Source organism: Pieris napi, chromosome 4 (genome assembly GCF_905475465.1).
Source record: "Pieris napi chromosome 4, ilPieNapi1.2, whole genome shotgun sequence".
Lineage (NCBI taxonomy): Eukaryota > Metazoa > Arthropoda > Insecta > Lepidoptera > Pieridae > Pieris > Pieris napi.
The window spans coordinates 6,976,274-6,994,748 of NC_062237.1; the positions used below are offsets into that span (position 1 = coordinate 6,976,274).

The following is an 18,475-nucleotide window of genomic DNA, read 5'->3' on the forward strand; positions in this document are numbered from 1 at the left end:
TTTCAATGCTCCAACTTTGATGTTGTTCCCTTTAGATTTGAGACTCTTGCGCTGCGGGTTTTAAGCACAGGAGCTACTACTAAGATAGTACCGGTGATCGCAGAGCAGGTGATTGTCTCGCTCTATGATCAACTATCGCAATACAGCCATGAATAGGTTTAATAAATTAAAGGCACTACTTTGCCACAGCGACCATTATAAATTTATGTATTATTTCAATTATTTTTTATCATTACTATTATGTACAGTTAAAGTATGCCTTAGGATAAGCAAACATAATGTTAATAATATTAATTAACCCTCATTTATTCCTTGAACATTTACGAAATATACACAATACACATACATAAGAGTATAGGTCTCCTTCAATTGGCTCCATCTCTCTCTGTCTTCTCCCAATATGGAGAATATTCCAAATTCCTCATGCTCATCAGCCCACCGTGACGAAGTTATTATTAAGATCGATTGTACCGATGCGCTCGTGTTAACCCGAGACCTATATTTATTAAGTATAAATATTGATATCAGCTGTTGAACAGACTGACCCTGAGAAAGCAACTTTTGCAAAGTATTCAAGATATTGCTTAAGCTTGATTCAAGGATTAGTGTATAATATATATGTTCCTATATAATATATAGCAACATAAGGTAATTATGTATTCGATGGCTCTACAATTGTTTTGCAAAGATTTAACTTATTATATTGAGGTTATGCGAAAATACACAGTTTATTCTATTCTATAAGTACTTTGTTCTTGTATTAACTTTGGAGTAAATTATCAGTATATTTAGAATTATTAATAATATAACATGTCGTTGGCTCGTGATGACAATTTTGAGACTTTCCACACTTGTAGCCCTCTGCTAGTCAGAGTTCAAAAGGTCGTACCTCCGTTGGCGCTCCATGCGCTTCTTAAATAGGAAGGCACCTATGCACTCACCCCAAAATAATCCCAAGCTAAATCAATACCAAATTGTGAAAGTTGAGCTAACTTTAACTTACACACTTCGTGTTTTGACACTACTTACTAAACATTATATTTTCTCTCGTAATCCTAACAACTTATAATTAAATTATACATTAAAGAAATTGCAACAAAGTCGATATTCGCATGTCGGAAATTAACTAAACTGCAGTAAGTTTAAATACCGGTTTTAAAAATCTCATTGTTTTGCCAGTTGACATAAAGATCGATTTAGTATCGGTCGTGCGCGTCCCATGATAAAAATTTTATAAAATAAAAATGGTTGTTAAATCAGAAGGCGAAAATCTTAGACCGCGTAAGTTACTAAATCGTTTTTTGAGAGTTTTGTACCTACTTTCACTATGTATAAATTTGAAAGAACTTGTTTGGCGGTTTCAATAACTTACGTATATGGTATATGATTGTTTTTGTTATGACATCATTATTACATATTATTTTAAAGACAACAGCTAAGAGTTGGAAAAAACATAGAGACTGCATTTACTTAATTAGAATTGCCTTAGTGACTATCATTATATTGATTATCATGATACTAAAGTATACAAACATACAATATACGTATATAACAAACATTTAAGCGTTAATTATTTATTTACGTTATTAATATTCTGTTATATAAAATAAATATAATTTATATTATTAGTTAATAATCAAATTTGTTCCTTTTGTTTCTACCGTCTAGCTTGAGCCCTTAATTTTTATTTCTACCGATTGTCTTAACAATTATTATTTTTTGTTTACTATTTTGACTCATTAATCACACAATATATTTCATTAAAATCCGATTTACATTACTGTGCAATTAAAAATCAATAATCATACATTTGGTTAAATTAATTTGGTAATATAAGAAGAATGAACTCGCAAATTTTAATAAAATAATGAATGAATAATAGAATGTCCTAAAATATTATGGAAATAAATGTAACTAGGTTAGTAAGGGATAGTGACCATTCTAATGGTGAAAGTTTGATATCAGTCCACTAGTTTTTGACTTTATTCGTTACAAACATACACAACGCTTATCTTTGCAGTATGAACCACTAGTACACGATATGTTTTAGATTGAATACATTTTAGTAGGCGATAGAAAATTGTTAACCAAATACTACTTTGTAATTAAAACCTGTATTTAATGTTTGCTATTGGAAATTGTAAGAATTCAATAAATACATTTCCTTTTGTTCAAATTTCCTCTTCATTTTTTTTTATTGAGGAAAATGTGAAATAAAGTATGAGCACAGTTATCAATATAGGTACACAGTTTTATCGAAGTATTATCATTTCCTTTTATATAGCTTTTAAAATTCCTTGACGACATCTAAAATAACTTTCAATTTAGTCAAACAAACTTTAAGATTTATAGTATATTATAAGTAATTAGTCTAGTCGACAAGTTGAAAATGGAACAAAATAGAGATACTGCTCTTAAAATTATGTGCGATAGCTCATTGGATCCGGAATGACCTCTAGAAAAATGTGCTAAAAGCGTGTATTAGCACATAAAAAATTGCAAAAGTTATAGACCATTAAAGATGAAAAAAAAATGACATTTAGTTTTTGCCAATATTTAATAAACTTATAATATTTAAGAAATATTCTGAAAGAGGAGGAAATTTCCAATAATAAACTCCTAACTCCCGGAACTCTATCTCCATTATTGTTAATTTTAATTTAACGCTGAAAATAGGTCTGCGGGTGACACTTTTAAGATTCGCGCGTGGCGTCAAAAGCGACTACGGCACATTAATTAATTTATTTAAGGTATTGAATATTTTTTTTTAAATTTGAAAAAAATATGGTGTGTTCTGAACACTATAGTTAATTTATTCCCGTTGAAAATTTTACTTAAAGTTAATTTTTCAACAAGTTAAATAATTGTTAACTAACGAAATTTTCTCGAACGACCGTCTTAATTGTAAGTGAAAAAAAAATGTTTAAATAATGGTCGTAAAAATATTTCGCTTCGTAGAGCCTTTCTTACATACATACTTAACAAGATCGTGCCATAAAAGTTAAAAAAATATTTATACTTTGTTTATAACAATTTTTTTACTTAAACAAAAACTTAAAAATCCATGTAATGTTGTTAAAAAATTTTTTTTTTTCTAAATCATCATATAATCGTTTTTTTATTAATACAAGATATTTATTGATTTGCAAAAAAAAAAATTCCCGCCATTTGTTGATAAATTTTTTTTAAACAAATTGATTAAATCAATATTTTTTTTTTTTAATTTAACACAACTTTATTACATTAAAAATTTTATGAATAAAAAAAATAAATTTTTTCCTTAATAACAATTTTTAATTGTTTATAATCGTTTTTTTTAATTTTCTATTGTTTAAATAATTAGTTAAGAAATAAATTCGCCACGCGCGAATCCTAAAAATGTCACCCGCAGACCTATTTTCAGCGTTAAATTAAAATTATAAATAATGGAGATAGAGTTCCGGGAGTTAGGAGTTTATTATTGGAAATTTCCTCCTCTTTCAGAATATTTATTTGAAATTTCTTAAATATTATAAGTTTATTAAATATTGGCAAAAAACTAAATGCCATTTTTTTTTCATCTTTAATGGTCTATAACTTTTGCAATTTTTTATGTGCTACTACACGCTTTTAGCACATTTTTCTAGACGTCATTCCGGATCCAATGAGCTATCGCACATAATTTTAAGAGCAGTATCTCTATTTTGTTCCATTTTCAACTTGACGACTAGACTAAATAAGTATATATTTAATATTTTTAAGAAAGGACAAAGTAAAAATTTCGAGTAAAATTAAATAGAAATCGAACACAAAATTAATAACCATGTTTATTTTGTTTAACTAATTTTGTTCTTACCAGATGAACAAGAATATTTGTGTTCTTTATATACGTATATTTCTTATTTACTGCCATTATGAGGAAAACGGCGTGTCTTACCCACAGAGTCAGAATCAAGACTCAATCCCTCAGTATTATATATATATATATTCTGACTCTGTTTAAACCTTAAAGTTTGTTTGACTAAATTGAAAGTTATTTTAGATGTCGTCAAGGAATGTTAAAATCTGTATAAAAGCAAATGACGTGGGGAGAAGTAGGAAATGATAATACTTCGATAAAACTGTGTATATTGATAACGGTGCTCATACTTTATTTCACATTTTCCTCAATTAAAAAAAATAAAGAGGAAATTTGAACAAAAGGAAATGTGTTTATTGAATTCTTACAATTTCCAATAGTATTTCAAACATTAAATACAGGTTTTAATTACAAAGTAGTACTTGGTTAACAATTTTCTATCGGCTACTAAAATGTATTCAATCTATATCTATATATATATATATAATATATATAATATAATCTTAATCCAAAAAAAACATACGGGAGTCACACTTAGTGCTTTCAGAAACGAGAATTAGTGCTAACACTAAGTCTGACCCGTACATCAAAAATGTTGATAAGAATAATTTGAATTTGATTGTGATTATATTTTTTAATATCGTAATGTTTTTTTAGGGGGTCTAGGTGTACGCCATGTTCAGACTTTCCTTTTATTCATGGCTATGCTGCTGGCATTCAGTATGCGTGTCAACATCAGTATGGCTATAGTTGACATGACCGATTCAAAAAATGCTACGGTAAGTTATGTTTTGTAGTTCTACAATAGAGAATATATCTGCACCATTGACACGAAGGCAAGGCTGATCAGCATCATATTTTTTTAAACGATTATTACACTGTCAGATAATCAACCGGTTCCTATATTAAAGGTACAATATTGCTTTGACCTAAACGGCTGTCAAATTTCCTCAAATGTCAAATTACGATGGGTATTTTGAATGTCACCCGGGGCGTAAAGGCGGAGACATTATGAATTTTACCTTTACTGTTTATTGACACATCTATATGTTTTAACTAAATACAAAAAATGATCTTTGATTAAAAGACCAACTATTTATAAAATTAGTTAAATATTAGTGTTCAAAGTTTATAAACATAAGTTTTTTTATCTAAGTTATTGCGACGTTCACATATTAGATATGAATAGGTTAAGCGTGGTAAAATCAAAGGTTATCATTTTAAAATTATGAGTGGGGATTTTACGACCTCAAGTATTAATTGCAAAACTTCCATTGATAAATGAAAATTTATTGACTTTTATCTTCGAATGGTCACAATATGGTGGCGCGGCCACAAACAAGCATCTTGTTCGTGGCTAAATGCTTGAAGCTAAATTCTTTCACTCACATACTTCGTTCTTTGATTAAAGTTAATAATGGTTTTGTGTCCATGGATTTGACATTTATATATTAAAAGTGCATGAGGTTATTTTTGTCAATAAATTAAATACACATTACTGTGTCATTTTTGAGGTCGGATTTCTGTGCAAAGGGACGAACTTATTGGGTGTATGGACTGTCTTGGCTCGGCATATCCATTTTTATCGCAATTTTGTAATTTATACATATAATATAAACTAGGTATAGTCAGCCAGACTACAACGCAATACTAATTTAATATTGATATACGTTATTCTATAAAGTACATACAAATTCAAAGATAATCGAAAAATAATGAAACAATCCTCCTAGTTGTAGTCAAACAGACATGAGTAACAGTAGATTAGAGTTTACGATGACTTTATCAAATTGGTCCCCTGCCTAAAAAACCAAATAATATCAGATTAGAGGTTTTCTCAAGAGCTGATATAATATCAAAACATCACTCAGATAATATAGGGAAAAGTGAATTAAAGGATAAACATCACGTGGATTCGAACAAACATTCAATTTTGTGATGTTGGTATGACAGTGTAAGTACTGTAGTTGAATACTCTTCAGTTTATCTAAAGTTGTGGAAATAGTAATTGCATAAATGCATTTACCAATATGCGCTAACCTTATGTTAGTCTATTGGTGAAGCGTCCAATAATATAATTAAAGCCATAAAATTAGTAGGAATTTAACAAATTGAGTTTTTTACATAAACATATTTTATTATATATTTCCTCAAATGTTGGTGTTTATTTGTTAACAGATTAGTAAGTTTTAATAGAAACAAACCTTCCGTCGAACATTACAAAGCCTAAACCAGGGTCAGCCGAATCCACCAAAATAAATATCGTATTTGCAAGCAAAAGAAAAAACTAAATTCAGATGTGAATTTCATCTGGCTAAATTACTAATAATAAAAATCGCATTTTATTTCAAACATATACCATATTGCCATTTCTTAACTTATCTGCTTGCGAAGTATTATAAATCAAGTATTTTATGGAGGTAAACAAGTTTGCAATCCTCGTGACGTCTAAAGGGGTCAGTCAATTGTTTATCATCAGGAGATTCTTATTTACAATGCACGTGAAATTTGACATGCTAACATAATTTGACCTTTCAACATAATAACGTATTCGACCCAGTTTTATACTGGTCCTCGCTATAACTCTAAAAGACATGCTTCTACATAATTTGAGTATGATGTTGAAATAAACATATAAACATCGATTGACCACGCTTTAATTTTGGAAAGAGACTGTAAACATAGAAAGTAGCGTTTTTATATAGATTTACTAGCTGAGCGGGCAAACGTCGTGTTGCCATGTATATCATTTACAATAAAAAATAGGGGTTGATCGTAGAGGGCCGAGGGGTGAAAGTTAGGGGTTGTATGTATTTTTTAATGTTGTATCATAAAAAAATTTAAACAGAAAAAAATTCAAAAAAAAAATTAGGGACTACCCTTAACATTTAGGGGGATAAAAATAGATGTTGTCCGATTCTCAGACATACCCAATATGCACACAAAATTTCATTAGAATCGGTCGAGCCGTTTCGGAGGAGTTTAGCCACAAACACCGCGACACGAGAATTTTATATATTAGATATCAGTTAAAACGTATAAAATTCATCCTGTTATTGTTAATATTCTTTGAAATAAATTGGCCGTAAAACCTACATTATTCGTTTAAATGCTTAAATTGTATGGTTCTCTTTCAGTATTTCGACTGGAGCTATAGTATCCAGTCTATGATCCTGTCATCATTCTTCTGGGGCTACGTGTTCCTGCAGATTCCTGGAGGTGAACTAGCGAGGAGATTTGGAGGGAAAGTGCTGATCACCATCTCTGTTTCTGTGAACTCTCTGATCTCATTGTTTATGCCAATTTTGGCGCAGATAGTAAGTTCTAACTTATTTAATAATAAAAAATAAAATAATAAAAAATATTTTAATCACATAGGTAACATAATGTTCACTTATGATTTGTCAGTAAAGAAATACATATTAATGCTTCTAATTTTACATTTACTGCCAGTTCTCAAAACAAGGGCGTAGAACGGGAGAGAAGATCTGGCAATAAACTCTCTTTAGAGCAAGCAAGCATTGAACAGTGTATGTAACACTGTTCGTCTGTACTTTGATGTTTGAAAGTACGTAGTCATAGCGTAGAATTAATAAATAATTATATAAACACATATATACACATATCTACCATATAAAAATAAGTCGGGTTTTCCTTCCTGACGCTATAACTCCAGAACGCACCAACCGATTTCCACGGTTTTGCATTCGTTGGAAAGGTCTCGGGCTCCGTGAAGTTTATAGCAAAGAAAATTCAGGAAAAATTTCAACACAAAAGCGGGATCACCAATCGAAATGTTACATAAAACGAAGCCATCTGGTGGCGAAACGGAGTTCGCCGAGTTTGCTAGTTTACTATATAAAACCCTTTTTTTCTAAAGCAATTTTCATTAGAACATTATGATGCTTTATAAAATCACTAGCGACCCGCCCCGGCTTCGCACGGGTGCAATGCTTATACTAAATTCTAAGTGCTATAGAGTATAGGGAGAACCACGGCCTCCGACGCGCTGCGTCCCGCAATTTTTAAATTTGTAATATCTTCGAAAATATTCATTTAAATCATATGCTGTAAAGGGCCATATTAAATCAACAATGTATTTAAGGTATTTAAATGGATAAAGATTAATGCTGTATTGGTTAAAATCGCTTCGAAAATTAGCCATTATTTGTCGTAAAAAGTAAATGACAAAAAAAAAATATTGTGAGATATTCATAAGAAATAGATATATACCATCGCGGAGTTTTCTGTAGACCTTTTCCATGTGTACAATACTAAGTAAAATTTTTTGATAAATCTCGTAGGATACAGCCTGCGATTGCAATGTAAGCGGAAAAAATGTAATTATTGACGACATCACATTAGAAACCTCAAAAATAACAGTATTTTTCCACAATTTAATGAATGTTATTATGCATATAAACTTTCCTCTTCAATCACTCTATCTATTAAAAAAACCGCATCAAAATCCGTTGGGTAGTTTTAAAGATTTAAGCATACATAGGTATATAGGGACAGAGAAATTGACTTTGTTTTATACTATGTTGATATAAGCTCGTTAACGCAACTTCCTAAATTTAAATTAATAATACCGTTCCATGTTATATTTATTTACTTTCATTATTTTTAGGGTGGATGGCAAATGGTCATTGTATGCAGAACTCTTCAAGGTCTGACTCAAGCTTTTGTTTATCCCTCTATGCATCATCTAGTCAGTCAATGGATACCAATAGAAGAGAAGGGAACATTGACAACAATTATTTATGCTGGTAAATATATTTATAGCTATCGTGACATATTTATTATCAGAATAATTGTATTACACTTGTACTACTATTGATTTCCTTTATAAAGAACCAGTTTCGTCCTAATTATGACGTTCCTAATTTAAAATTAAATCATAGTATTTTTAATTGACGATTTTAAATTTTAGGGGCTCAACTTGGTATCGCGCTACAACTTATGGCAGCGGGTTTCCTGGCAGAGGCTTGGGGTTGGCAGGCAATATTTTACACTAATGGAGCACTCGGGATCATTTGGACAATTATTTACTTATTTATCGGCGCTGGCAGACCTGAGGATTCAAAATATATATCTAAGGAAGAGTCTCTATACATTCGCACCTCTTTGGGAAGAGTGGAAGAACCAAAGGTAATATATATCTTTTCAACCAGTTCATACAATTTGTATTACACTAAACTTAGCGATTAAAAAGAGTGGCGGAAGTTTCTTGCTAGTTTTTCTTCCCCGCTCTACGCCCTTGACTTGCGAACTTGTAGTAAATGTAAATTTACAATTAATTTAACTTTTTAGGTTCATAAGTGTACTTGTTTACCTATAATATGAATAAAGATGTTTTGAGTTTGAGTTTCAATTATAAATTAAAATATTGTCTGCTAAGAGTAAGAAATATTTATCGAATTTAGTTGAAATACCGTATATTATTCGTAAAAGCGTAACAAATATCGCATCAATATAAAATTTTAAACTTCATTTTAACTTAAAAGTTCAATTTGACTGAGTAGTCAATGCTTTTAAATTACCTTCCAGCGAGTTAAGACTCCTTGGTCCAAGATTCTACTATGCTTACCGCTTTGGGCCGCAGTCATAGGGCACTGTGGACGGGTGCGCGTCGAGCTCTCGACCGAGGCGGACGTGTCTTTTGTGAAGCGCAGACGCTGTTATTGCTATGCGTTGACGTACCTACTTTTCGCGAGTATTGATCGTCTTTGGTTTGAAGAAATCGTTTGTGTCTTGAAGAAGAGGAGAGTTTGTGTCTTGCGTTGATTAATTTCCGCATTATTTTATTGGTTTTGGTATAATTGTTCAAGGTCATGCGTTGATTAATTTCCGCAGTCTTCGGATAATAGGTTTAAAAGTATTCGTGGTTCTTAATCTTTGTGTCGTTGTGTGTGTGTCTGTTGTTGTTTTCTATATATATATTATATTTTTTTTTTGTAATGATATCTTGGTTTGATAATAAGTGTTGTGGTTTTGTTCAAAATGGATGATTGTAGCTCGGAATCGAGCATATCTGGGGTGGCTAAGAACCGTAAACGGTCTTTCTTCAAGGAGCCTCTGAATGTCGACTGTATATCTGCTTCCGATACTGAGACAGAACAATCGGTTTCAAGGAGGGAAACTGTTAAGAAAAAGCCGAGTTCTCATTCTATTGGTGTTGGAAAAGCCAGGAAAGCGTTTAAGGAGGCTAAAGAAGAAGCGGCGGAAGTTGCCTTTGAGAGGCACTTACGGAGTAAGACTTTTCGCAAGGAAGCCGGAAAAAAGTCTCTGATTAAAGCGTCATATCTTCTCGATGAAGAGATTGAATCTCTGGGCGCAGTAGATATACGACAGAGAGCGGCGATAAGAACGGCTAAGCTTCTGGAGTTTGCTAAAAATCCAGGGAGTCTTACCCAACCTCATTCTGACGATCTGCAAAAGGCGGCAGAAGACTTGCAGGAGATAATTAAATCTTTAACGTCTCGTTCAGTGGCAGAGGAGACTCGCCGCCTGCAGGCGGATAACAAACGTCTGCGAAACCATGTTGCTGATCTGGAAGGATCTTTAAAGGCACTGCGAAGGGAGTTCTCTGAAAGATCAGCTATTTCCGAAGTTAACCCCTCACAAGACCCAAATTTTTTGAAGACTATAACAAATGAGATACAAGGTGAGGTCATGCGCTCGGTGGGTGCAATGATCGATGCCAAATTGGCGGGAATGGAGGACCGCTTATTACCAGCAAGTATTATTCGTCCGCCCCTTGCAGCTTCAAAAGAAAGGGAGCACGCGAGACCTGTGGGGTCTTCCATTAATGTGCTGCCTGATGCAGGTGCCACTGATAATCCAATTCAGGTGCTTGAGGGTCTTTGCCCTACTCCAAGTTGCTCCCAGGAGCAGGATGGTGCCTGGACGTCAGTTGTTGCGCATCCTAAGCGTAAAAGTAAGATATTGTCTACTCCTGCGGAGATGGCAACTGTGCCAAGTGCGGTGTCGAAAGCACGAAAAAAAGCTAAACTTTCTGCACCGCGATCTGCTGCGGTTGTCATTAAATTGCAGCAGGAGGCCGCAGATAGAGGTGTAACGTATGCGGGTATATTAAAAAAGGCTAGGGACAATGTCGTATTAGCTGACTTAGGCGTGACTGAAGTCAGAATTAGAGAGACTGCAACAGGAGCCCGAATTATTGAGATACCCGGAACTCAAAGTGCAGAAAAGGCTAGCCAACTTGCTGAGAAACTCCGCAGCGTTCTTGCAGAAGAGGTTAGGGTGGATACGCCGGTGAAGCGAGCAGCTCTTCGAATTGGGGGCCTGGATGACTCTGTGTCTGTCCAAGAAGTCATTGCAGCAATAGCTGCAAAGGGTGAATGTGAGGTGGATTTAATAAAGGCGAGCACTCTTGTAAGGGGCCACGGTGGAAACAATGTAGTTTTTGTACAATGCCCAGTCACTGCAGCTAAAAAAGTCACTGAAGGTCGTTTGCTTGTAGGTTGGAGTTCAGCTCACATTCAGGTGATAGAAGATGGCCCTCTACGATGCTACAAATGTCTAGGTTTGGGCCATATTAGTGTGAAATGTCCGTCAGAAGTGGATCGTAGCACTTTATGTTTCCGATGTGGAAAGAATGGTCATCAATCTGCAACATGTACAGCGGCTGTAGCGCACTGTGCTGTCTGTGGCGATGCTGGTAAGCCAGCGGACCACATAATGAGGGGAAGAAAATGTAATCCTCCTGTTGTGAAGGCAAAGATGGCGCATTTGGGTAGAGGGATCAGCACTGTAAATCAGGCTCAGGCGCGGGAGGCTGATATTATGTCTCAATAATGGGTAGTAGGGCACATATTAACTTTCTTCAGGCAAATATAAATCACTGCGCTAGGGCACAGGACCTTCTCCTGCAGACTAGGGCTGAATGGGATATTGATATTACTGTTGTCTCGGAGCCATACTTTGTACCTTCACCATCTCATTGGTTAGAAGATTTAAGTGGCCTCGTCAGTATAATTGCTCGACCTGGTGGATATCCTCTTATTTTAAAGGATCGTGGAATAGGTTATGTTGTGGCTGAGTGGAACGGTCTCATAATAGTTGCTGTTTATTTTTCTCCCAACAGAGAACTATCGGAGTTTCTTACTTTTCTGGACAACTTATGTCTCCCAATTCAACGAGCACAATTGCCAGTGATAGTATTAGGCGACTTTAATGCCCGATCTCAAATATGGGGTGATAGCCTCACTAACGATAGAGGTAAAGCTGTAGAGGAATGGTATACAGAATTGGGACTTTTTCTGCTTAATAGAGGGAACGTTCCAACCTGTGTGCGGGCGCAAGGGCAATCCTTGGTGGATCTAACATTTTCTTCACCAAGTTTAGCCTCCTCGGTGCAAAATTGGAAAGTTGCGGAAGATATTGAGACTCTGTCGGACCATCGCTATATTAGGTTCAATATTTTTAAATCCCAGAGACGGTATGAAGTGGGTGTTAATAGACAGGCATTCCCACGCTGGGTTCTCAGCAGTCTAAATAAGGATCTAGCAGAAGAGGCGGCTATTGTACAAGCCTGGTGTGCACCCGCTATTTGGCCTACAGACGTTAATGAAGCAGCTAGTCGTCTTCGTCATGCGGCAAAAGCAATATCAAACGCTTCCATGTCAAAATGGAGGCGCCAGCCATCACGTAAAATGGTTCATTGGTGGAACGAGGATATTGCTTATTTACGTGAAATGTGCAACAGTGCTAGAAGAGCATATCTTCGCAATCGCCGAAGACATCAGCGTGATGCTGCTCAAGAACAACGACTTCACTCTCAATTTGTAGAACATAAGAAGGCTCTACAACTGGCTATTAGTCAGGCTAAGGATAAGGCACATAGTGAGTTTCTCGAAAGTCTCAATCAGGACCCATGGGGGCGCCCATACCGTCTTGTACGAAATAAATTGCAGGCAGGAGGTCCTTCACTAACTGAGACACTCCGGTCAGACTTTGTCGCCAGAATTGTATCTGAACTATTTCCCGCTGACCCCAACATTGTTCCTCCACGGATGACATCTGATATAAGACCAGAAATAGAAGGCGAGATTCCCTTGGTTAGTGATGTGGAATTTGCAAACGTAGTGGATCGTCTAAAAAAGCGTAGGAGAGCCCCAGGTCCAGACGGTATACACGGCCGTGTATTGGCAATTGCTGTTGAATATTTAGACGGTGAAATGCGGGAATCATTTAATCTTTGTTTTCTTACTGGACAATTTCCGCAACTATGGAAGGAGGGTCGTCTATGTTTATTGCGCAAGCCCGGTCGTCCGCAAGACACTTCATCAGCATACCGCCCAATAGTTTTACTTAATGAGGTGGGTAAGCTTTTAGAAAGGATAATAGTTTGGCGCTTAAGTCAACATATATCTGTTGTTGGTCCAGATTTAGCAGACGCTCAGTACGGATTTAGAGTTGGGCGATCAACATTAGAAGCGATTGGCGCCTTGAAACATTTCACTATGGAGGCTGTCCGTAGTGGAGGTAAGGCCTTGGCAGTTTCCTTGGATATTTCTAATGCTTTCAATAGCTTGCCGTTTACAGTCATAATGGAGGCTCTCCGTTTCCACGGTGTGCCCTTATATCTTCAGAATCTTGTCAGAAGTTATTTAGAAGATCGTAAGATTCTGTATGTAAATGACTCAGGAGAGCTGGTTCGGTGGCCAATGAAGTGCGGGGTTCCTCAGGGCTCGGTACTGGGCCCCCTTTTATGGAACATTGGATACGATTGGGTGCTTAGGGGTACGTTGCTACCTAAGTTAAAAATGTTTTGCTATGCAGATGATACCCTTATTGTAGCGCAAGGAAGAGACTTTCAAGAAGTGGTACGTCTAGTAGAAGTTGGGACCTCTTTAGTAGTTGATAGGATTGGCCTACTAGGACTCAAGGTTGCTCTTGAAAAGACTAGTGCGCTCTTGTTTCACGGGCCAAGAGGTGGCCCGCCTTCTAGGGCATCAATTATTGTTAATGAAGTTAGAGTGTCGGTTGGTCGTAATATGAAATATTTAGGGCTCATTCTTGATGGTAGGTGGAAGTTTGAGGATCATTTTAAAGCCCTTGGTTCGAGACTAGTTGGTGCAGCAGGGGCACTAAGTCGTCTGCTTCCAAATATAGGTGGACCTGACGAACGGTGTCGGAGGCTTTACTGTGGGGTCATTCGAAGCATGGCACTTTACGGAGCCCCAGTGTGGCAAGACTCGCTCACTGTAACCAATAAAATCCTTCTACGGAGGCCGCAAAGGGTTGTGGCAAGAAGAATAGTCCGTTGTTACCGAACGGTGTCTTTTACCGCTTGTTGTATATTGGCTGGTACTCCACCTTGGGAGTTAGAGGCTGAGGCTCTCACTTTAGTATACAATCACCGGATGGAGTCGAGGGCTGAAGGTATTTACCCTGGTGTTGAGGAAGTCGAGAATTTAAGACGTTTGGCGCGATCAGCTACTATGCAAAAATGGTACCAAGACTTAGCTAACCCAGCAGCGGGGCATAGAACGGTGGAGGCTATTCGTCCTGTACTTAGTGACTGGGCAAATAGAAAAAGTGGTGCCCTTACTTTTCGTCTTGTGCAGGTATTGACAGGACATGGATGTTTTGGGCGATACTTGCATGACATCGTGCGGCGGGAACCATCACCGAGCTGCTTGGAGTGTGGCGCAAATGATGATACTGCACAGCATACGTTGGAGGATTGTCCGCAGTGGTCTCAGTTACGTCATAATCTTAGTTCTGTGGTGGGTAATAACCTTGCTTTGCCTTGTGTTGTACAAAAAATGGTCGGCAGTGACGAGGTATGGAATGCAGTGGTATCCTTCTGTGAGCATGTCATGCTACAGAAGGAGACAGCAGAACGAGAGAGGGAGCGCTTTAGAACGAATCCTAGGGGTAGAAGACGGGGAGTAAATAGGAGAAGATATGCCCATCTCCTACCTCCTATGTAGTGTATACTGCACCAGAGGTTTCTGAGTGAAACATGCCGTTGAGGTCCCGGTAGAATGCGACAGCGACCCCGGAGCCTCTGTAACGCGGCTTTGTCGGAACTACTCGAGGTGGTTTTAGTGGGTATTGCTCACCCAGTCTCTGAATAGCAGAGATTTTGGCGTGGGTCGAGTCCCACATACCCCTGTTCAGGGGATGCGCAAATGCATTTCCACCTCGGATATAAAAAAAAAAAAAAAAAAAAAAAAAAAGGGCACTGTGGACAAAACTGGGGTTTCTTTACCCTCATGACTGAAATGCCAACGTATATGGCCAAAGTTCTTGGCATGAATTTGACAAAGGTATGTATATAATCAAGTGTGTTAATTGCGGGAGACGACTAAAACCTAGGAAAAAACTTAGCCTTGGCCCCATAAACTAGACCTTTAGAGTTCATGTAGGTGCTTCTCTCCGGCGTCTTTCCAGCGATATTTAGGCCTACCAACATTTGAAATAAGACTGATCAAATTTTTATACAAAAAGTTTTTTTAATATGAACCAAATAAACAAGTTTACATCATTCTTGTCAAGCACCTCTGTATATTACGTCGTTTTATTTTCAGAACGGAGTACTATCTTCACTTCCATATCTAGCTATGTACGCGCTAAGCTTTCCTATGGGAATTATGACTGATATCATAGTGAGGAAAAAATGGTTGAGTGTTTCCAATACAAGAAAACTTTCAAATACTATAGGTATACACAAGTATATTATATAAGTTGTGAAATGTGTAAATTTGTATTTTTTATTGTCGTTAAAAAGGGTAACAATGAAGTTTCTTGGATATATTGTTTCGTAATAAAGCAATTATTTGTAAGTGAGTCAAAAGTTTATTTGATTAAAATTGGAATTACTAATCATGATCGAGCATTAAACAAATATTTTAAAAAATTTATTTCCAATAAAGTCAAGTGCTGTATGTAAATGTGTATATATAATATGTGTTATATGACCCTTTTTGACCCTGAATTGCGACGCTAAAACCATTTTCTACGACAGGTCTTTGGGGTCCCGCAGTAGCCCTGATTGGCTTATCCTATATCCCAGAAGGAAACTTGACATTAGCAGTAGTGATGCTTACAGTATCTGTGGGAGTAAATGCTGGAACCTACACGGGATACATGGTAAGACAATAAAATCCCTTAAAAATTAAATTTTTCAAAATGCACGAATAAGTAATTAAGAGAACTATTTACTAAGTGTTAGTTACAAATTTAATTGCTTATGTAGAATATACATATTAGATAATATTTAGATCTTCACTATAAGTATTGAAATACAGCCAGAAAGTGCTGCCAGCATAAGGTAATTCTGCCACAGGGTCGGAAATTTCCATTTTTTTTTATTATTATTTTTATGTGCAGTCCAGGTTAAGATTCTATTGTAAATAAGAAAATAATAATACTGACTTTTCAGCTGGTACTCAACGACTTGGCGCCAAATTTCAGTGCAAATCTTATGGGCATCTCAAACTGCTTTGCTAATATAATTTCAATCATTGCTCCACTAATTTGTGGTGTCATCATTCAGGATGAGGTAATTTTATTAAAGACAAAAAGAAAAAAAATACAAAAATAAACTTTTAGATACTTTACATCTATTTTATATTGACAAGCAGCTAAAAACAATGCTTGCATATTTTACAGTAAGTTTATAAACACTTAACAATTAAATAAGTGGTGAGTAGGAATAATAAGGTTCTTCCTTTTCATTAGGAACCTTAAGAAGTAAAAGGCGAGTTTTTCTTAATTCGAATGAAATTTCGAAGATCTAGGTTTACAAGATTTTTTGTAAACATTGAGTTATAATAGTTATCACAGATAAAGCGTAAAGCGTTTTTTTATTATATTTACAGCGCCAGGGCGCGTTCTCATACATTACGGTTAACTTAGTGTGTAAATAACCATGTTTTTCTTCAAATTAATTTTTAATTTTTTAATTTTTATTCATTAGCCGAAGAACAGAAACCGGTTTTTTGGGTTTAAGGCTTCGGTTGTAAGCCCCTATACCTATTTATTCAGATAAAGGTGTTAGAGAATGGCACTGTTATATTTCTTTATAAAATAAGCTGTGTGTACAAACACTTTTTTTTCAGTCGGACCCAACTGAATGGCGTAAAGTATTCTTCTTAGCATCAGCTGTCTACTTCTTTACCAATCTGTTCTTTATTTTATTCACAACATCTGAAAAACAACCTTGGAACGAATCGGAGGAAAATGATATTGGTAAGCGTACTTTTTATAAAAGCTTGTGATTTCTCACACTTTTACTTTTTTCACTTTTTCATTTTACGTTCACAAGGTTGTGGTGAACACTGAAAATTGGGACACAGCATTTGGACTCCCATAGCAATAGACACGCGAGGATATCGATCGAGGAATATCGATCTTTAATTAACTGTCTAGAGATTCAATTATCTCTGTGGTTTAACTCCTTAACTGCGACATCTTGAGTGTCTTTTGCTCCTCTGCCAGGGAGGAAACTTTATTGCATTTGTTTGATATTATATATATACTGTACTATTATTTCTTCGGAAATCTCCACTCGCTCTGACCTCGTGAGTTCTTAGAGCTTATGAGTTTTTGACTGCAGAAGAAATATTATGTAACAACATTTTTTTTTTCAGAAACCAAACCGGAAATAAAAGAAAAATGAAGAGTCTACTAGTATTTTAAATAGTATTTTGTACATGACTGAGTTGTTACAGGGGAAAAACAAACGTTGTTATTATTTTAAGACATTATGCATATTATATGGAATATTTTACTCTAAAATAAATACTGTGATTGTTTTAATTTATGCTAAACTAATAAATACGCAGAATTAAAAAAAAAACAATTGTAAATAAGGTCTTTGTATTCCTTGATGATATTATCTTCTTTTCAGGGCACTGTAGAGGCATTTGTACACTTGTATGCAACTATTTTGGTTTGATTTTCAAAAATATACCTTTACTATAATATCATAAACGTTTTTTAGTAAAAACTTGGAAAAATATACAATTACATGTAAAGAAAACCATTAAGGTCAGGACCTCAGATTGTTGTATCTTATCTCTATTCGTTATCATTTGTAAGTGTCAACCTTCTTTGTCTGACACTAGCCGTTGACTTCGTCATTCGTCATAATGTTTTCCTTCCGTACGAGAGAGTGTTAAATGCGCACTTAGACATAAAGTTCATTGGTGCACAGCCGGGAACTAACGTCCGTAGGGATGAGAATCGCACGTTGAAGCCACTAGGCCAACACTACTGCGGAATTACATATAAAGAGAAATTTTATGCACTGTAGTTAGACTTAAAGCTGTTACCAACGTATTAAAGACTTCTAGACCTGGAAGTATTCGCCAAAAAAAATTTAATTCGTGAAACGTTTTAATAGAAAGGAGGGAGAACAGAGAGCCGCGGTAGGCCAGGTATTGTCTAGTGCCTGTAGATATTTAAAGAATATTATATTTATTATACGTGGTCGGCTCATATATCTTGCAGCATCATCAAATATTGTAGACTTTAAATATTCCTACGTAGGTCAGGGGATCACTCTTCTAAGCATAAAAAACACATAGGCAAATAAAACTTAAATATAGTTTCAAGAGCTTCAATCCCTTTTTTCTGTACGAAGTTTTTCATGTTATT

General features: G+C 35.6%; 1 protein-coding gene across 1 annotated transcript; it reads left to right on the forward strand.

Moving 5' to 3' along the window:
* The first annotated feature begins 1,151 nt into the window (after positions 1-1,151).
* On the forward strand, positions 1,152-17,633 carry LOC125048831 (putative inorganic phosphate cotransporter). Its single transcript, XM_047647746.1, has 12 exons — positions 1,152-1,281; positions 4,496-4,617; positions 6,976-7,155; positions 8,469-8,607; positions 8,772-8,989; positions 9,389-9,447; positions 15,051-15,141; positions 15,403-15,535; positions 15,840-15,964; positions 16,257-16,376; positions 16,936-17,065; positions 17,467-17,633. The coding sequence occupies exons 1-12, from the start codon at positions 1,245-1,247 to the stop codon at positions 17,493-17,495; spliced, it is 1,383 nt and encodes a 460-aa protein (XP_047503702.1). The 5' UTR covers positions 1,152-1,244; the 3' UTR covers positions 17,496-17,633.
* The last annotated feature ends 842 nt before the right edge of the window (positions 17,634-18,475 follow it).